This window comes from Podarcis raffonei, chromosome 3 (assembly GCF_027172205.1).
Source record: "Podarcis raffonei isolate rPodRaf1 chromosome 3, rPodRaf1.pri, whole genome shotgun sequence".
Lineage (NCBI taxonomy): Eukaryota > Metazoa > Chordata > Lepidosauria > Squamata > Lacertidae > Podarcis > Podarcis raffonei.
This window is the reverse complement of record NC_070604.1, coordinates 43,260,515-43,280,866: the sequence shown is the minus strand read 5'-3', so window position 1 is coordinate 43,280,866 and position 20,352 is coordinate 43,260,515. Positions and strand designations below refer to the sequence as shown.

The 20,352-nt window shown below is 38.5% G+C and overlaps 1 protein-coding gene and 1 long non-coding RNA gene across 3 annotated transcripts in view; one reads left to right on the top strand and one right to left on the bottom strand.

The window, feature by feature from the left end:
* Positions 1-20,352, top strand: part of UBE3D (ubiquitin protein ligase E3D) — a 50,470-nt gene that overhangs the window by 21,109 nt on the left and 9,009 nt on the right. Inside the window, exon 9 of one of the 2 annotated variants that reach the window (XM_053381369.1) lies at positions 8,160-8,298. The exons of the other annotated variant lie outside the window; for it this stretch is intronic. Coding sequence (XP_053237344.1) covers positions 8,160-8,298 — 139 coding nt within the window. The remainder of the gene's footprint in view (positions 1-8,159; positions 8,299-20,352) is intronic. 2 annotated transcript variants of the gene reach the window in all.
* LOC128410295 (uncharacterized) overlaps positions 12,033-20,352 on the bottom strand; it is a 42,711-nt gene continuing 34,391 nt past the window's right edge. The window contains exon 3 of the long non-coding RNA XR_008329449.1: positions 12,033-12,838. This is a non-coding gene — a long non-coding RNA (uncharacterized LOC128410295). The remainder of the gene's footprint in view (positions 12,839-20,352) is intronic.

Sequence of the window (20,352 nt, the reverse complement as noted above, 5' to 3'; positions counted from 1 at the left end):
TGTTTCAGTCAATTAGCAAGCTAAGTTTTGTTATTTTCCTTTTTACAGAGTTTTATTTTAATAAAGTTTCTTGTATGTTTTTATGGAAATTGGTCTCACTTGAGTTTCTAAACCTTCGATCTTGAATACATATTCAAAGTGGGTCATTCATTACAGGTGAGTACAGGGGTTCCTGAATTATGTCAGCCAATCAGGGAGGTTGTTCGGGGCCATGCTTACTAGACAGGCAAACATTTGTCGTTCTTTTAGCAGTGATCCATTAAAAGATTTCTGAAAGTGGTGACATAATAAACTACTTCTTACTGGCTCGGCCCTAGCTTGGATAGCATTGGTTGCTTTGACTCATTTTGTACTTTAACTAGCAACCACTCTTTTGTGTCCAACTCATGGAGGTACACAAATGAAACTAGTTATGGGAAACCTTTCAGATGTTGCTGGACTACAGTACCCATAATCCCTTGCCATCATTCTACCCATCATCCTTGCTGACTAGAGCTGATGGGTGTTGGAGTCTAATAACATCTGGAGGGCCACATGTTGTGGACCAATGGTTTATACACTGCAAGTATATGGAAAAAAAGATCTGTTTAATAATGGGTATTCTGGAGCTGCATAATGAAGGAAGTGGGGCCCTGGCCATCAAACTTGTCTCTTTCACTGCACGGCTATTTGCCCATAATGAAGCTGCTTCCAGAGACCCATTTTCTGCAGTACTGTATACCATAAAACTCAATGACAAATCTTACATTTATTGCCCGTTATTATTGAGATACCTTATTAAAAAGGGAGTGTGGGCTTTTTGTTGTTCTTGGTGTTTGTATATCTCCCCGCAGTTAGTAATCACTTTCTGTAATTTGAAATATTATTGTGGATTTCATATATCAAGCTCTTAATCCATTGAAAGGCATAACTGATCTCCTGAAACATTATGTACTCAAAAGACAGAATTAGATGCTCTAATTAGAGTTCTGATACTTGTATCCCCCACCCCCAATCCCCTTTTTATATTGTCAAGAAGTTCGTTTGCACCATTAGTAGAAATTGCAAGACAAGACATCTCTTGGGTAATGGTGGGATAATAAATCCCTTAGTAATGTAGCTGTCAGAATATTTTTTAAAAAATCATTTTAATTTTCATTCCAAATGCTAAGCTAACAAGGAAAGACTTGGGAAATAATGATTGTCTTCTAGTGGACAAGAGTACTGTCAAAATACACAAGGACAAGTGAAAGTTAAGTTGGATTTCTGGAGTTTTGTACATGGCAGACAAGTTCCTTCACCACAGCTGAAAGCTAGTTTTTGATGCAGGTTTTGATTAATGTGGGATGGGAGGGGGCGCTGCTTGGACAGGGCATTTTAGGCTATGATTTTCTTGGATTATACCATGTCAGGCTATTGCAGAGGTGTGAGAAGTGTTTCCCTCCCCACCCCCCATTCTGAGAACCATTTTTTCTTATATGGAACCTTTTGGCGACTATAAGTGGTGAGTGATACCAAAGGTGGAAAAACTGGGCAGAACAACAAAGGGGACTCTTGTTTTTGTACATTGGACTGTATTTTAGCTGCACAGAAGTTGCCCCACTCCAAATTAAAGGCCCTTCGAAGTCTAAAGTAATAGGACAGGCTTTGCCTGGTCCTTTTGAAGATGATAATGGAGAGAATTCCATTATCCTCCAATATAGAGGACTATATTGTGGAAAGTGTCCCACAATTTTGATGTCATGCCTGGAAAGGCCCTCTGTCTCTCTTTTCTGAATCTCTAAAGATGGGGACATCTGGAGAAGGGTTCATGGTGAAGATCTTAATTGATAGCAGGTGAGAGAAGGCAGCATTTCTCCCTTCAGAAGCCCTAGTCTCAGACCATATAGCTTTGAAGCCCAAACCATCAACTTGAACTGAATGCCAGAGTGAACTGGTAGTTAGCAAAGATACCAGCATAATATGATTGGGGTGCTCAGTTGCAGTTAGCGACATGACTTCTGCATTTTGAACCAGCTGCAGCATCCAGATTCTGCTCAACAGCAGCCCCATGTACAACACATTGCAGTAATCTGCCTGGGCTGAAATCTCTTAAGGTGCTAGTTTTTTACATGCAAGGAGAGGAGTATGTGTGAGTGTGTGAATATTAAAGCACGTGCTCTCCCTTCCCACAACTCAAAAGTACAGTGGTACCTCGGGTTATATATGCTTCAGGTTACATACGCTTCAGGTTCCAGACTCCGCTAACCCAGAAATAGTGCTTCAGGTTAAGAACTTTGCTTCATGATAAGAACAGAAATCGTGCTCCGGCTGCACAGCAGCAGCAGGAGGCCCCATTAGCTAAAGTGGTGCTTCAGGTTAAGAACAGTTTCAGGTTAAGTACAGACCTCTGGAACGAATTAAGTACTTAACCCGAGGTGCCACTATAGTTCCAGTCCATAAAAGCTAAACCACTGAAATATAAACTGGCCCTTTGGCATTTTGTTACCCAAGGGCAATGGGCTGAATGTTGCAGGATGGGAGATATTAGAAAACTCTGTTGAGGTTTTATTTGCCTCAGAGATGAGGGAAATGTGATTGCGATTTACATAAGTGAAACGGCTAAGCTCCCTGATAGTCGGACATTGCCTTTGTAATTTTGTTTACTTAAAAATGAGATTATTATGTCTGAAAATAATGTGTCATTAGCCACAGCCTGCAATGATTTATCATAATTGGCTGCTTTACATCCATTTGAAATAGCTAGGCACATGAATTTTCCCTAAGGCTACATTAGTCAGCGTGAGCTCAAACTGCTAGGTTGACATTTTTTCCTCTCCAAACTCATATGTGAGTGTAAAAATTTTATGAGGCAACTTTAACAAGGCCCTTTGGGATTTGGGATTATTTGTCTTAAGTTCTTATTAAAGACAAAAAAAGTTTCCTTCACTATGTTTATCCAGGTAGAGTAAAGCTCCTTTTTCAGAGGCTAGACTGTTTAGGAATAAATAAGATTTGACAGAGAGAATTGGGAATCAAGGACAGGAGGTTTTCTTCTGTGCTAAATGTATTTTGCCAAGATAAATGTTAACTGTGACAACATATCCCAGGTTTCTAAGGCTATTTCTCTAGATTAGAAGGTTTGTAGAAGAGAAAACTGCTTCCCCCCCCCCCTGCCAGGAAATAGTGAGTTCTGATAAGTGAAAAGTGATGCGCATTGAGGAAAAATTGTCCCCATTACATGCATACAACAATGGATTTGAACAAGCAACTACTACTCAAGAAAGCAATGCTGGAATCACGATAAGCTCTGAAAAGGCTATCTAACGAAGTTGCCAAAAAACGGAAAAGCTACAAAGGAATATATTTTTCTTTCTCTCTAAGGAAAGGTTAAAAATAATACATCTGTTATCCTACTGCCCCTGTATAAAGGACTGTGTACCCACACCTTTTTGGGTTTCTATCCAGTCCTGGTCATTCTATGGTGCAGCTCTAACATTGTTCCAAACCATGGTTAAGGAAGCTTAAGTATTTTTTGGCATGAGTTTGAATTGGCAAACCATGGTTTTGGGTCATCCAGCAAACCCTGATTTGCAAGTGGGTTTGTAAACCATGACTTGGGCTAATTGATGAGACCTAGTTATAGCCTCTCTGAAGCTAGCTGGACCATAACGACAGAAGTCTTGAACAGATGGACAGTGAAAGAAGACATGGAGTGCTAAACCATTACTTGCCTTTACTTTTGGAACGTCAGGCCACTGTATGAGTTCTAAACAATGGGTACCAGAAACTGGTATGGAGTTTTTATCAGAAGATATATAATCTTACCAAAGAAAAGCCTAAATGAATTAGGAATCTGTTTTAGAAACGAGATGGCTCAAAAGAGGCAGCAACTGAATTACAAAAAATAGAGACCATCTTTATGTATCTCACTTTTGTTAGTTTCATTTAAGAGAAAGCAGCTTGGGTAGGTGGGGATCAGAAGACTGAATCACTTGTTCTATGGCTTTTCCTATTTTCTTTGTAGCCTATTCATTGCCAAAGGTTTATTATTTATACCCAAATTTTGAGTACAACGTGGTGCGTATCTCCCAAAAGTAGTGTTTTTAAATAACATTTATTATTTAAATAAAAGGGGAAGGGCTGTATTTCAGTGGCAGACAACATGCTTTGTGTACATAAGGCAAGGGTTCAGTTCCCATCACCTCCAGTTTTTAAAAAAGGATCCAGTAACAGGAGAGAACAATTTCTGCCAGAAACTATGCAGAGCAGTTCCTGATCAGAAAGGACAATATTGGGGTTGATGGATCTGGCATAGGTCAGTTTCCTATGATTTAAAAGAAATGACAGTTATATAAAATCCAAATAGACTGCCCTAGACTGTGTATTCACTATACAGATTTAACCTACCCAAATCTTAAAGCTATATAAGTATCTAGCATTACTTCATTAAAATCTGCTAAGGTTTATAATGGGAATATTATTAGATGACTACATGGTTTAGTTGAATATATATTCTTTGGCTGGATTCTAGGTTCTCTTATCAATATCAAACTCTACTGGTGATGTGTTGGTATTGAGCAATCACAGTGTTCACTGTGGTTTTAAACTGCATTGTGTTCTCATCTCTTTCTGTGGAAGATAATGTCCCTTTAGAATGTTTCCAAGCTAATATGAAGATATTCCTCATTGGGATGTATTAGCAGTCACAGTAGAGTAAGACTGCTTATACTTTTTGTATGCTATATAGAAGCTACTGAAATAGCAAGGAATGTATTCTGGAATTTATTGAAAATAAGTACACCAGCCTTGATTAGCATAGAAAAGTGACAATTGGGTAATAACATTAGCTGGTCCTAATAAAGGTATCTGCTGAATGCATATAAAGAGCTGTAAACTCCTGGTTCTATTTAATGTTTCATGAATAGTATTCTTATTACTGTACAGTGGTACCTCAGGTTAAGTACTTAATTCGTTCCGGAGGCCCGTACTTAACCTGAAACTGTTCTTAACCTGAAGCACCACTTTAGCTAATGGGGCCTTCTGCTGCTGCCGCGCCGCCGGAGCACGATTTCTGTTCTCATCCTGAAGCAATGTTCTTAACCTGAAGCACTATTTCTGGGTTAGCGGAGTCTGTAACCAGAAGCGTATGTAACCTGAGGTACCACTGTATTATGAAGCAACATGTGACCCTAATCAGATGAAGGATGGCCTATAAATTTTGGAATCAAATGAAAACAAAAATGTCACAAGCATGATCCCATGTTCCCCAGAGTCTTATTCAGTCTGGATATGAACCAATCTATTAAAAAAAATAGCAAGAAAAAACTAATATTATGTAACTAAAATTAATCTCCAGCTTTGTTAATGTATCTAAGTACTTCCTGATGGGAGCAAACCCTTTATCTCAGTGACTCATTATGAAACTTGCATTATTATTTTTTACTTGGCAAGATGTAATCCAGGAATTCCCCAACCATTTTAGGGAGGCACATTTGGAAAATGAAAGCTGTTGTGGGCCCCACAAAATGCCCATTTCAATAAAAATAAAAATTAGTGATGTTCAGATGTACCTCTGAAATACACCATATGAAACCTCCTGCCGTAATAACAGAGATAAAAACCAGGCAACCCCCATTGTCCTACTAAACCAACAATCCTCAATTAAAAAGAGGTGCAGGCAGGGGGCCTTGGTGGGAGACCCTAGTCTAGCCTGTTATAGCTGCCACTGTATAGCACCTGGGAATAAGCTCTATTGAACTCAAACAGACTTCCTTCTGAGTAGACTTGTATAGGATTTCTTTGATAAGTCTTCATAGCTCCTGCTGCAGACTGTGTGAAACTTTCATCCTGCACACACACACACACACACCCGACCACCTTTTTGTTGGTTTGTTTTGTGTGCTTGCTTAACATCCAGCCAGAAAAACAGTTCTGGTGAACTTAAAACCTGCTACTATATTGTGAGAGTTGTTTCCTTGGGGTTTTCTTCTAATAAACCAGTATGGCTACCTTAACTTTTTGGTTACTAACTTGGGCAGATTTCATCTGAAAGACCATGCAACAATAAATCATTCTTCAAGTTGAAGGGTTCAGGTAGCAGGCAAAGAAGAAAAAGATCTATAATGCTGCACAGTTGTTAGAAGTCCCTTTAGGCTACAAGCTTTTTCAGGAGAGGTGAATTTTATAAAGTCAGTACTCGCTTATTTTCAGCCATAGCTGTTGTGTCGTGCTTAAGCCCACCCTCCAAAAACAAACCCACAACACATCTCCTATAATGGGATCCTATTCATCAATGTTTTCATACTGCATCCTTTGAAAGGCAGTGCAGTGAGCTGCTATTGAAAGATACTTTTTAAAAAATCCTATATCACTCTGTAGGGAATTGTATATTTAGGGCAGGCTGCCAGACTGTAAGAAACACAAAAGAACAGGCATGGGTTAGTGACTAAACTTCAGTCAAATGCTCCCAACATATAAACTCATATAACTGCCACACTTTGAAGTATTGCTATTATTTTATAGACTTATATCCTTCCTGTCAAGGGAGGCTACCTATGCAGTAGCAAAATACAATAAAAATGCAAATGGAAAAAAGTTCCAAACATTGGCATTAAAATAGCAGAAGCAGAAAAATGTGCTAAAAGACACATCCATAAAATAATTCAAATGCAGATGGAACTTAAGGATCTGCTAGAGAATCCAGTTGGCAGAAGAATGAAGTTGCTTCAGTAGCAGTTGTTGCTGTAAGTCTCTGTGGCCCCAGAAGATAAGGGGTAGAGTTGTCTCATGGCTACAGGAAGTTATGATTGCCTTTTTCTGCACATAGCAGACCCTTCACATGACAGTAGGCTGTCCATCAGCTGCTTGTTATTTTAACATTTATCACCAGGATCATGCCATTATGACAGTCTGGTGGCTTGAGATTATTGCACATGCAGAAGCTGTGGGCAAGGTTTGAGAAGAATGGGTTGGTCAGTTGCCCTCTGCCTCCAAATAATCCTGAAGTATTTGCATCAGGCTATTTGCATACTAGGAATAAAATACTGCTATTTATATTGAGATGTTCTCAAAAGGACTTCACAGTCACATAACATTTCTTTAGTGACCCTACCTTAAGATATGCTAGTATATTTACGTCCACATTGCAGATCAGGGTCTGAGATAGAGAAATAGTATTTTGCTCACGGCTACTAACAGAATCAGTGGCTTAGTGGAAATTTGAACCAAGGATGGTTTTTTTCATAGCTAATGTTCTTGTCAGCAATCAGTGTGCCAACTGTTTGATGTTTTATGTTCATGTTTTCATCCATGGTTATTGAAGTACCTCACAGAAATGCAAGCAAATGCTGCTTTGAAGTCAGAAGTGTTTCATACAACTGCCACGAACTCTATGGCAGTCCTAAGCGTGGGGTGCATTGTTAAACTGTGTGTTGCTTCTAGGTACTGCACAGTTGCTCAGATCTCAGCCAAGTAATCCGAATGCTTTCCATTTGCTTCTCTTTGCAGTGACTGTGATTCTGAGTAATCTATGTTTATTACTCATCTTTCTGTCGTCCATTAGAATATGAATTTCATGAAGCTGTGGTTGAAGTGTGATAGACTGGCCGTTGTTCAGTGAACGGAGCAATTAAAAATGAAAGAAAACCCCCTTCAAGTACTTGCAAAGCCATTTTTTTCCTGAGAGCTATTTGGGTCTCCTTTTAATGAGACGCGCTCTGACTCACTGCTGAGAATGTTGTAGATTGCATTGTGCTCTGGACCTGAATAAGTAACTTTTTGCATTCAGTTGGTATTAATAAGCAACTGCAACCAACTTCTCTTTATGCTTTAGAAAAAAACTGCACCTCTGCATTTCCATCCCCTACAACAGAACTTTCCAAACTGTGTGTCACAAAATGTTAGTGTGTAGGTTTGTCATGTGAATGCTCCCCAAGCTCCTCCTGGGTCTGGAAAGGGGTTAGTTTAACCTTGGGTCTGCTAGTAAAACTGAATTACTGTGTCGCAGTATGTTTAAAAAGTGTGTCACCAACATGAAAAGTTTAGAAAGCTCTGCCCTACAGAATCTCCATATGAAAGTTGATGGAACTTCAGATATGATATTTGCATGTTTGTAAGCAAAAGGTATTGTACAGTATCCATTTATTGGAACTTTGAATTTCCAGCATAATAATTAAACAACACTTCTGATTGTTTTCCAGCTTAGTTGATTCATGGGAAAGTGATATGGGAGTACATTCTCTAACATTTCCATCCAAAACCTGCTTGGAATTGCTGCTGATACTGTCTCAGAGTAATGCTTCGCTGCCACCTTCCCTTCGCTGGATGAATTCTTTCCAGGTAAAGAAATGATGGCCTATCCCATAATGTACCTAACGTTAAGAAGAGTATAGAATCCAGACCATTGTCCAAAACCATAGGTTAACAAACCTGAATATCAAACTACAGTTTGATCCTTGTTTGGTAATCTGGTTTGTTAAATAATTATGGTTTGTGCAACCCCTAGTTTTGCTTATATGGATGAAGTAGAAAACTGGTTTGTTACAAGGGCATCTATGCAAAAACAAACAAACAAAGAAACCCAAAACTACATCCATTTACTGATTGTGAGTTTATGGAGTCATTTATCTGATTTGAGATGAATGTGTTTACTGTTCCAAGCATAGATAACGTCTCCCTATTCTATTGGGCATTAAGAAGCTATGTGGTTATAATCAGTTTTGGTGCCTATATGGATGTGTCTGCAAAACGGGGCCTCTTCTGGCCTTATCTGGATATAGTGTTTTCTCCTGTGACTGAGTGTGAGCCATGTCCCTGCTGCTATCTCCTGCTATATTGCTTGTTTCCAGTTAATGCACAGAAAGCGGCATCATGATGAGTCAGACCATTGATCCCCTTATCCCAGAATTGTTTACAGTGACCAGCAATGGCTCCTCAGGGTTCTGAGAGGACATTTCCACCCTTACCTGGATATGCCAAGGATTGATCCTGGATTCTTACATGTGGAAAGCAGATGCTCTACTGCTGAGTTTGTAGCCCTTGCCCTTAACTGCAGTCTTCAGCTAGTTTCTTGTTTTTACTTTGTTCACAGCCCTGGGCTTTTTGTGTGTGTGTGTGGGGGGGGAGCTGCCATATTTTGGTGATGCTGTTGAAAGTGGCTGGGATCCAAATGGTGCAACCTCTGTAAAGTTAATTCCTGAAACAGTAGACCCCCCCCCGGTCATGCTGTTTTTTGAGGCATCCTTAAATTTCAAAAACAGCAAAACAGCTGGATCTTTTCTTTCTTTCTTAAAAAAATTTCCAAGTCACCCTCTACCACTATGTATATATTTTTTTATAAAATATTTATTGAAATTTTACAAAAACATAGGTTTACAGAATACAAAAAAACCATAGGAAAATAAAAAAGCATACAAAAATACATAAAAAATAAAAATACAAAAAACGGATAGATAAAAAAGAGTTAAAAACAAATCCATTTTTTGTAACTTTAAACTCATTAGCTTATTTCCTTGACCTCCTCACACCTCCCATTTTTGTATTCGCATTTAAATAATCAAATCAGCAAATCCTTACCCTCTTTCGTTTATCTTAACTCTATATCTTAACATATTATAACTCTATAACTTCATCCATTATCAATTCATTTTTACATATTCTCAATAACTTTGTTGCTAATACCACTTATTTTCAATCCAACATCATTTTTAACATTCATTAATTTTACAGTGTTTCTGCAAATAGTCTTTAAATTTCTTCCAATCTTCTTCCACCAACTCTTCTCCCAGGTCTCGGATTCTGCCAGTCATTTCCGCTAATTCCATATAGTCCATCACCTTCATCTGCCACTCTTCCAGGGTGGGTAAATTTTGTGTCTTCCAATACTTTGCAATGAGTATTCTTGCTGCTGTTGTTGCATACATGAAGAAAGTTCTATCCTTCTTTGGCACCAATTGGCCAATTATGCCCAGGAGAAAGGCTTCTGGTTTCTTCAGGAAGGTATATTTAAATACCTTTTTCATTTCATTATAGATCATCTCCCAGAAAGCCTTAATCTTTGGGCACGTCCACCAAAGGTGAAAGAATGTACCTTCATTTTCTTTACATTTCCAACATTTGTTATCGGGCAAATGATATATTTTTGCAAGCTTGACTGGTGTCATGTACCACCTGTATATCATTTTCATAATATTCTCTCTTAAGGCATTACATGCCGTAAATTTCATACCGGTGGTCCACAACTGTTCCCAGTCAGCAAACATAATGTTATGACCAATATCTTGTGCCCATTTAATCATAGCAGATTTAACCGTTTCATCCTGCGTATTCCATTTTAACAGCAAGTTATACATTCTTGAAAGTATCTTAGTTTTGGGATCTAACAGTTCTGTTTCCAATTTTGATTTTTCCACCTGGAAGCCAATTTTTTTGTCCACCTCTACCACTATGTATACTAGGGAAGCAATCAGTCTCCTGAATAAACTTGTACATTAAGTCCAAACTAGTACAATTGTACCTTGGAAGTCGAATGGAATCCATTCTGGAAGTCCGTTCGACTTCCAAAGCATTTGACTTCCAAATCACAGATGCTCCTGCAGCCAATCAGAAGCTGCAGAAGCCCCGTTGGAAGTTCGGCTTCCAAAAGAACGTTTGAAAACCGGAACAGTCACTTCCGGGTTTGTGATGTTCAAAAGCCAAAATGTTCGAGAACTAGGCTGTTTGAAAACCAAGGTACGACTGTATTTGCAATTCAGCCCCTACCATCCCTTCACTTAGTAGCACCTTCATTTGTCTACTCCTTGCTTCCTTTTCCCCTCAAGCTTACTTTTCCTTCCCCTTCCATTGTTCCTGGTTTTCAGACCTGATTCCTGCTATGCTACTTACTTTGTATCTTTCCTTCAGCATATCTCTTGACTCAGTGCTCTTTAGTGTCGCTTTTCAAGTTCTCAGCCTGCCCCTCAAAGTCATTCGCTTCCCTAAGGAAATTGCAATCTCAAATTGGCCTTTTTGCACAGTAAAGGACTGCAGAAATATTATGATGCTTTTGTTTCCTGAGTACTTAGAATGTTCACAAACATTCTGTGCCACCGAATCTGCTCAGCCAGTTGATGTCAGAGCCTTCAGTACCACAGGTTCAGTACCATAGAAATTTCTAATGAGGAAAGAAATCCAAGATCCACACACACACACACACACACACACACACAGCCTAGGTTATATAATCTCTAACCTTCAGTGTGGAGTATTTATTGATAAGTTTTTATGCTCCATCCTTCCTCCAGATAAGAGCACAGGGTGACTTACAAAACAACATATAATATAAACAGAAATATAAAATATTTCATTTAACAAGATTTATGTACTGTTATACCAACAAAAAAAACTCAAAACAGTTTACACCAAACAATATAATATACTCATTGAAAATTCTCATAAAATCAAAGTATTAAAAGCAAGTCAACACAAAATTGTATCAAAATAAAAATACAAACCAGCCAGCGATTTTAAAAACACATATGCATCTTAAAATTGCATGTTAAAATAAAACAGAATAAAACCATGCATTCATTATGAAAATAGTGTAATAATAAGCCAACATCATCAGTTTGCCTTTCTTGATCAGTCTCCTTCCAATGTGGTGTTAAACATCGCAAGTCGTGATCCTCAGTGTGCTCTGCCATGATTAACCTCTTTTACTTCAGTGGATCATGGGCATGCAAAGTGCTTACCATCTTCAGTGTTTATCTTCATTCTACACATATGACTGGGTATTCTATTATACTAGTAGAGAAATACCCTTTGTGTTGATGTGGAGGTTGCATGTGTGGAGGCTGGGTTTGTCAGATCTGAGAAGACTTTTCCCAAATGCCCTCACCTTCAGGGACAAGGACGGTGGCATCTGGCAAAGAGGGCCTTCTCAGAGATGGTGATTATCTATGGAACTTTCTTCCCCAAGAAGTTAGGGTGGCACCAGCACTGGTGTCTCAGGTGCTAGGCTGAAATGTATTTATTCAACAAGTTTTTAGCAGATATTTCATTGTGTCAATGCTGGTTGTTACTCTTTACGCTTTAATCTACCTCAGTTTTCTGTTTCAGGAATAAATTATTTTTACAACCTTCTTATAAACGTTTTATTGTTCCATTTTACTATCTTATGTTGTGAGTCACTTTGAAAACTGGGAAAGTAGAAAAGCAGCATATAAATTCATGAAACTCTATATAGTGGTACCTCTAGATACGCACTCCTCTAGCTGCGTACCTTTCGGGATACGAACATGGCAAACCCGGAAGTATTTTTCCGTGTTTCACCGTGCGTGCATGTGCAGAAGCGGTGCTCCGGTTGTGAATTCCTTGGGATGCGGCCGGACTTCTGGAATGGATCCTGTTCGCAACCGGAGGTACCACTGTATCTGTGTCTTTAAAAGTAAAATCCAGTACACCACACTTAGGATTAAACACTCTGGCAACAACATGGCTTGCTATAATCTAATATATAAAGTGAAAGTTGACCTTTGGACTACATTAGCTTCATATTTGTCGCTTGACTGAGCTTATGCACATGTAAGTTCTGAGCCTTGCTAGCTTTAAAGAGTGACAAAAATAGTTTTTAGAACATGCTCTCCTCCTCTTCTCTCTCTCTCCCCAGCCCCAGTTTCAGGCACCCATAAAACAAAACTATGGTCTACTTAATTCCAGCAATCCTTGTTTTACTTCGCAACCTTCAGAATTGATGTCTGGTGGATATTAAAGCAAAATACTTGCTTTTCCACAACAGCAGCGCTGAGAGAAATGTGGTAAATGGCATAATGTATCATCATAAAGATTCAGTATCTTAAGAAGTTGTGTGGCTTGGGTTTTGTTTCTGTTACTTCCTGTGTTCCTAGAGATAAGAAGAGCCAAGATAATGTTAGCAAATCACCAGCAGAGATTGCTTGTACCTTGGAAGTGCTTCTCTCTGTAATCACTTTTGTGCCAGAAGCTCAGTTTTGTGCCAGAAGCTCAATTCTCTTGAACCATTACCTTACCCTGAACAGCTTATTAAATATATATGGGGCTGGTTAATAGAACTTGTAAGTTTCTGTTCATTTTGTCTGCTTTGAACAGAATAGTGATTTATAACTTTTAAAAAATTAATAGTGGTGATGGATAGGGGTGGTATTTAACCTGTAACTGGGAGGAAGAACTATCCAGTTGTAAAGTACCAGAATTGTTTTTGGGGTTTTTTAAACCCCACTATGTGCAGAGAGTTTTGGGTGGCTAGTTTTAACAGGACTTTGCTCACTACCCTGTTTTTCCAAATGTACTTAATATATTCAAGGAAGACATTAATATATATAAGGAAGACAGCCAGTGGCATCAAGTTAGGTTTGGACGTGGGTCCTGTGTCACAAGTCACATCAGTTGAAAGTGATCCCATGAGTGTAGAAGCCAGCATTTCAGAAGGAAAAGAAGGGCCCTCAGTAATCAGCATTGTCATTTCTGACAGAACTGATCACCAGTTTGGTGGGGGAGAAGAAGAGTCCAGCCATCTTCTCCTATAACCACCCAAAAGGTGAACAATATTCACAGAAATAACTTGCCCTGATGGGTGGTTCAGTGGAGATTTGGGAAGATTTATTGTCTGCACAAAATACTTCAGATTGGGGCCAATGCCTCAAGCATATGTAGACAGCACTTCTGTCGTTACTAGGATTTACATTAAGGGTGCTTTGAGGTGAGTGACTAGGGATGCCAAGGCTAGCTTGAACTGGAGAGAAGTTCCACAAAAATGTGCTGTGACATGAGAAATTGTTTTATGAAATTTGCAGCTCTCAGAGTAAAATGTTTTAAAGGAATAATGTGCACGTTAGTAATTATCCATCACTTGCTTTTAAGCAGGGCTGGCTAACATCTGAACCACAGCTTTAATCCACCGTGGCTGTTGGCCATGCTGGGATTGATGGAAGTCCTAGATCAGCAACATCTGGGGAGACACAGACTAACCAGCTCTGATCAAATTAAACAAAGTAGACACTGTAATAAAATGTATCTGATGTACAGGGATGCAATCTTATTGAACTCTGGCTTTGTTTTCATAGCTGGGCAAATACTGTTGAAGATGCTTGATATTTCAAAAGAGGGGGCATGACCTAATTGGAAAGTTACATTCAGCATATGAAAATCCTTTACTTTATCACCAGACTTGCTCAGCATCCCATTCAAATGATGATCATCTGGTGGTAGGAAAACCGAGTGGCGCTGACATTCATTCAGAGAGGAAATGTACAAAATTACCGGGGCTCGCAGCCCATTACAAGATGTGGTTGTGAAACAGAAAAGCAATTTGGATGTGATGAAGTGTACTAGAGTGGAGAAGAGAAGTTATTAAGCTTGTCTTGTATTTGCCAATTGAAGTGTGAGAGGTGTTTTTGAGTGTGTTGCGGCCTTCCCTTCAAGAGGCCTTCAGCCAAATCCATAGTAGTTGCCTGTACTCTGAAATCAAAGCCCTTCATTTCATCATATTGATAGTGGTGACTGTCTCATGTTCCAATCAAGCTATCCTTTTTAAACTAATTATCCCGATAATTGGCTGATTAGACCCAGAGACATAATGACATAAAGCATCCATGGGATTAAGTGTGCTCACTATAGAGAAGAGAGAGGTCTCACCACCTTGCTAGAAGTACGTTGGCAGGTTCTGTGGGGCCAGCTTGAGTGCGGTAGCTGAGCAGGGCCCACCACAACTGCCTTAGGCTTTCAGATGGAATAAAGGGGGAGAATTGCAGCTCCAAAGTTGCCATGGACTCTTGGTTCTTAGTAACCACTTGCCCAATCAGAATTCATTTGGAGGAGGCACTGCTGTTGCTGCATCTTGTTTTGTTAATCTGTGAAACTAATCTGTCCTATCTTTTGGTCCTCAAAAGGGCATCCCCGTTCAGTAAGCTTGGAAGATCATCAATTTTGCAACTGAATTCTTAGGTTACTATGTGCAGCTGTTTTTCTTCAAATTCTAAACTTTTCAGTGTGGAGCTCAAACTGTATATTTCATACCATTCTGGAGAACCACTGTCATTTAGTGTGGACTGTACTGACCTTTATAGATAGACCTGTGGTCTGACTTGGGATACGGCAGCCTACTATCTGCCCCACATGTGCAAGTGAAAAAGCAGTATGGACAGTGGTTTAGGGTGTGAAAACGATCAGAGGGGAAAGGATTAATCAGCTTTTCTTGGTGTGCGTTTTTTTAAAATGCAGAAGAATAAGGAAAAAAACAGAACTCTGTAGCATGTAGTTTGAGTCCTAAGAATAGCTAGTATTGAAAGACACGCTTTTGTTTCTTCTCATCTTCCTCTAGTTGGTTTTCCAGAGTGGCACATTGCCATTTGCAGTTCTTATATTTGAAGGATTGTGGAGTTATCTTATCAAGGAGGTTTCTCATAATGTGACACATGGTAATACGCCAGACAGATAAAGGAATGCTGTAACTTCTGTTTTAAGTTCACCTTTTTAAAAAAAGAAATGCTCAGATCGGTTGTTGGCATTTCTTCTTCCTATATGGAAAAGAGAAGCCTGGAGAAATAATATGGTCCCCTTTTCTGTTTAAATTTGTGAAATAATGTACTTTGAAAGTTTTGGTAAAGAGTCCTGCTGAACAGGCTAAAAAAACCCCCGAAACGCTGCTGTTTCAAGTAATTTTTTATAGCCTTGGTTAGTAAATGCGCTTTCAGCTGTATTTCCCCCAACAAAGTGGCAGCTACTGACACCTTCAATTAATTGCAGGTGTCTGCTGCTTCTTGGGGGCCCTGGGGATATATCTCATTAGGAAATGTATCTCTTATTCTAAAGAATTATAGTTAGCATCCTCTTTAGAATTATCAGTTTAAGAAATATGTTTTTATCTGAGTTCTCAATCCTTTTGTATGCATAAAAATCATCTTTGAAGTTCATGTTTTGCAACTCTAAAAAAAGAAGAAGTTCAGAGTCAGGCTTGACTCTCATTGCATGTCTGGCTCTTTAGACCAGCGATTCTCAACTGGGGGCCCCCAGGATATTCCAAGGGGGGCAAAGGTGAAAATTGTGTAAATGGGGGGGGGCACAGCACTAGACTAGGGGGCCACAGAGACAAGCGAGAAGTGAAGAAAACAGAGACATGACCAAGAAAAGAAAACAGAATATCTAAAAAGTTTCTACAGCTTTGGGATAAAGCAAAATTGTTTTTCATGTCATTTCCTACTTCATATTCGGTAGAATCAGGTTTCAGTCGTGTGAATTATTTACTCAGCCTAACACGGAATTGCCTTAACTGAATGGACAGAGGTGGTCTTCAGTTGTCCCTCACAGCAATAGAACCGGATATAAAAAAGCTTGTTTCTGGTCATCAAGCACAAGTGTCACATTGATCGAGAAATACAAAGTATAATTTTTTAGGTAATTGTATTTTGTATTAATTATAAGTAAAACATGTTCTGTTTACAGACAAAACATTTGTCTGTAACAAGACAAAAAAAGGTAGCATAAATAGCTACCTTTCTACTGGTAGGACGGTGGGGGCACGGTCAATAAAAGGTTGAGAAACAACACTGCTTTAGACTGTCTGCAACATTTAATGCCATTAAAATTAAGACTGCTTTTCCTGGCTTTGCACATTTTAGGAATAAACGTGTTGTGGTTTTAACCAAAAATTCCTGATGCTTTAATTATAGTCACCCTTCCATTTCTCTATACTGTACTTTATTAGAACGCCCCTTGTCTTCAACTGTCTACTCTGTTATCTTGGGCCTCAGGTCTGTGCTGGTCTTGTCATTTGATTTCCTTTTAAACTGGAAATTACAGAGTTTGGACTTGGGGCCCTTATGAATGCCAGACATGTGAGCTGTAGCTTCTTCCTGTAACTCCTACCTGGAACACCACAGCAGTCTGTGATTGTTTCCATTTCTCACTTTTAGGTACTCCAGGGGGCAGTAGGTGGTCGCATGAAGTTTATTGTTAACAGCCTTTGAGTAAAGGCATTAAACTTCCAGACTTCTCAAGACTGGCTAGTGAAGACTAGCCTCTGATGGCTTTCTTAAAAAGAAATAAAAATGAATTAGGAACTATAGTAGCTGGTTAGAGCAGGTTCTTTTTCATCTTTCCTTTTGATTATACTTCAAACAGTGTTAGTGATTTAAAGCCTTCAGATGCTATGAAAAGGAATGAGATGCTTATAGTTCAGTTCTTGATTACACTGTGAAGTTATTATGATGGTGCAATATTTTCTGCTTGGCTAAGTATAGATTTTGAATAAAAGAATTTAATTACACTGAATAAATACTGGAGAAAGTTCTCCAGTTACATTTCATTAATGGTTCATGCTTCTAGCAATGAACTAATTTAATTTCATTCCTGCTGCTAAAGGTCTGTGTGTGTGTTTGTGTATCCCCTCCCAATGTTTTTATTGAAAATGTAAATCTGTTAGAACATAAATGCAAACGAAATGATACATATCTAACTACTTGTACATACTTTATGCTTTGCGCTTCTTGGTGCTGTTGGATGTAAGTGGATAGCAAACTTCTGATTGCATTTCTATCAACTGTAAATGCATAAATTTGTTATATAATTTACCCACCAATATTTACAATTCTCTCAATAGTTACTGAGCTTCTACTTAGGTTACTTCTAATTGCCCTAAAAGCTGACCCATGATATACCGTAATTAGTGAGTTTTTCCTCTCCCTTAATTAATTATCTCCTTGTATTAACTAAATTCTTTAGAGGTTCTAACTAAATAGGAAGAAATTGTATTTTACAATCCCACTGATGTCAAGTCTATAGCAGGGGAGGAGAAAATCAACTTTTATTCTCTATCCGAACTTAGTATTTATATGTAAAAACAAATTGCATGGAAATATTTCCAAGTAAACATGCTGTTGTTACACAGACACCCAGCCTGCTTCAGTTTTGTATGGGGAGGAGAAGTAAAAAAGGGTTCTGGTATCATTTCTACTGGTGGGTTCTGGTATCATTTCCACAGGTGGCGAGAGCAGTGTTGTTTGTATGGTGGTTGTGGCAGAAACGGGATCAGAAAAGTATTTAAAAACCAACACACAATGTCTTGCTTTAATAAATGAGAACAATTTATCCCTAAAAGCTGCTCTTCCCCCCTAGTTTTTTTGGAAATATTTTGTGTGACCTACTTGAGCAAACATGAAAAATGGTTTTTCTATCCTTTTGTGACAGGACAAGCTTAAGGATGAGTTCCAAAGTCTCTTGGCGTAGGTAGCTGTAATAGAATGAGTATTAATTAATCTTTGACTGCTAATGCCTCACCTCTTCAGCATCTATATTTGTCTTCCCAACTCTTGCTAATTATAGGTAGTTTTTAAAGGGCAGCGTTTCCCAAGGCTAATGCAGGATAAGTTCAAGAGGTCTTTTCAGTTTTACACACTAGAAGCACAGAAACGTACACATTTCTTGCCATAAGAGTTTCAAGAGTGATTGCCATAAAACAACAAGCAGCTAAATTGCATCCATGGTGTGAACAGTACCAACATTCAAATATCTAGGTGTATAAAAAAGTATTAACCTGATGCTGAAAATATGTGAGACTTGAAGTCAGGTGCTCTTCACTGGGGAGAGTGTTCTGAAAGCAGAATGCTACTGCAGAAAAGAATCTGTATGTTTTAGATTTGGAAGGTCAAGATAATATTTTTTGGCTGGCATGCTTATTTGTGTTATGAAAAGGCAAAAGTAAATAAAGGTTTCACAAACCATATAATTGGGGAAAATTGTATAGAATATGGGATAAATATAAAAACTTATTGGAGACTAAAACACCACTTTGGTTTTTACCATTGGAAGCCATAGCGGTGAAAAAGAAAAATACGATGGAAAGTTGAACGACTTATAGAAATTTGCTGAGAGAGGAGGGTGGAGAATTTAAATTAAAAGAGTTTAAGGATTTATCAGGGATGTTAACAACATGGTTACAATAGCATCATTTGAATGAAGTATTTAAAAAGGATACAAAGTGGATGTTGGAGGAACAACTATCACAACTAGAGAGAGACCTGTTAAACTGTAATGTTGAAGTGATATCTAAAATGTATAAGATGTTATTGGAATGGGAGACAAAGGACGAACAAGTGAAATATTCAGTGATACATTGGGCAATAGATATTGGTCATAACATAGAAATGGAAGCATAGGAACAATTATGGAATATGGATATAAAATTTACAGCATGTTATGGTTTAAGAGAAAATTATATGAAAATGTTATATAGATGATACCCAACACCTAGTAGATTGGCAAAAATGTATAAATCAAAATTGAATAAGTGTTGGATATGTAAAGAGAAAGGAGGTATCTTTTCCATATGTGGTGGTCTTGCAATAAGGTTAAAGCTTACTGGGAAATGATATATAATGAATTGAAAAAAATGCTTAAGATTCATAAAAAAACCCAAAGCTTTTATCTTAGGAATTATGGAATCAGAACTACCTAAATAGAAATTTATTTATGTATGTGCCCATAGCTGCAAAAATGTTACTTGCCCAAAAATGGAAGGAAGAAGAGGTCCCAGTGAGATAAGAATGGTTACTGAAAATAATGGAGTATGCAGAAATGGCAAAACTTACCGGAAGAATAAAAAATCAAGATAATAAACTTTTTAGAAAGGAAAAGAAATGATTTATTGAGTATTTACAAATAAACTGTAAGCAGATCAAGATATTGGCAGGATTGTTATATATTTTTGAAACTATATATATGAGAATAGATGAATAAAAGAATAAGACAATTTAGAGTATGGAGGAGAGGACAAAAATAAATGTAAAGAACTGAAGAAAGGGGAAGGGAGTCAAAGTCGGGTATGTTAAAATTATCATTGAATAATTGTAATGTATATAAATGAAAATTATAAATTATATACAAAAAGAAAAGGTCCTTGTACAGCCTCTTTCTGCACCTCCCACGGAGAGCATAATTAAATAAGAGCATTTGAAGATGACCTGAGGGTCTGGGTAGGTTCGTATGGGCAAAGAAACTCCATTAGTCAATGGGGTCCTGAGCCACATAAAGCTTTATAGGTTAAAGCTAGCACCTTGAATTTGACCTGCAAAGTTGGTTGCTGCTAGTTTGTTGATTCCATGTCACAAGCACTCCAGGGGACAGATTGATGCCTTCTGGGGAATAGTTAGTGCAGGTGCCTAACCAGTCCTGATGTGAAAAGAGAGCATGGTCAATCCCCAAGGCTGGAGGGAATTATGGTTCAACAGCACCTGGAGGGCCAGAGTTTGCCCACTCCTGACTTGATGCTTTCTGCTGCTGTTCCATGACAGCCAATCCTGTTGGATCACTGCGGCAGAAGCCAAAGTACTACCTTTTGCCTCTGTTGAAAGGCAGAACTGTTCTGTTTCTAGGGCAACCAAAACA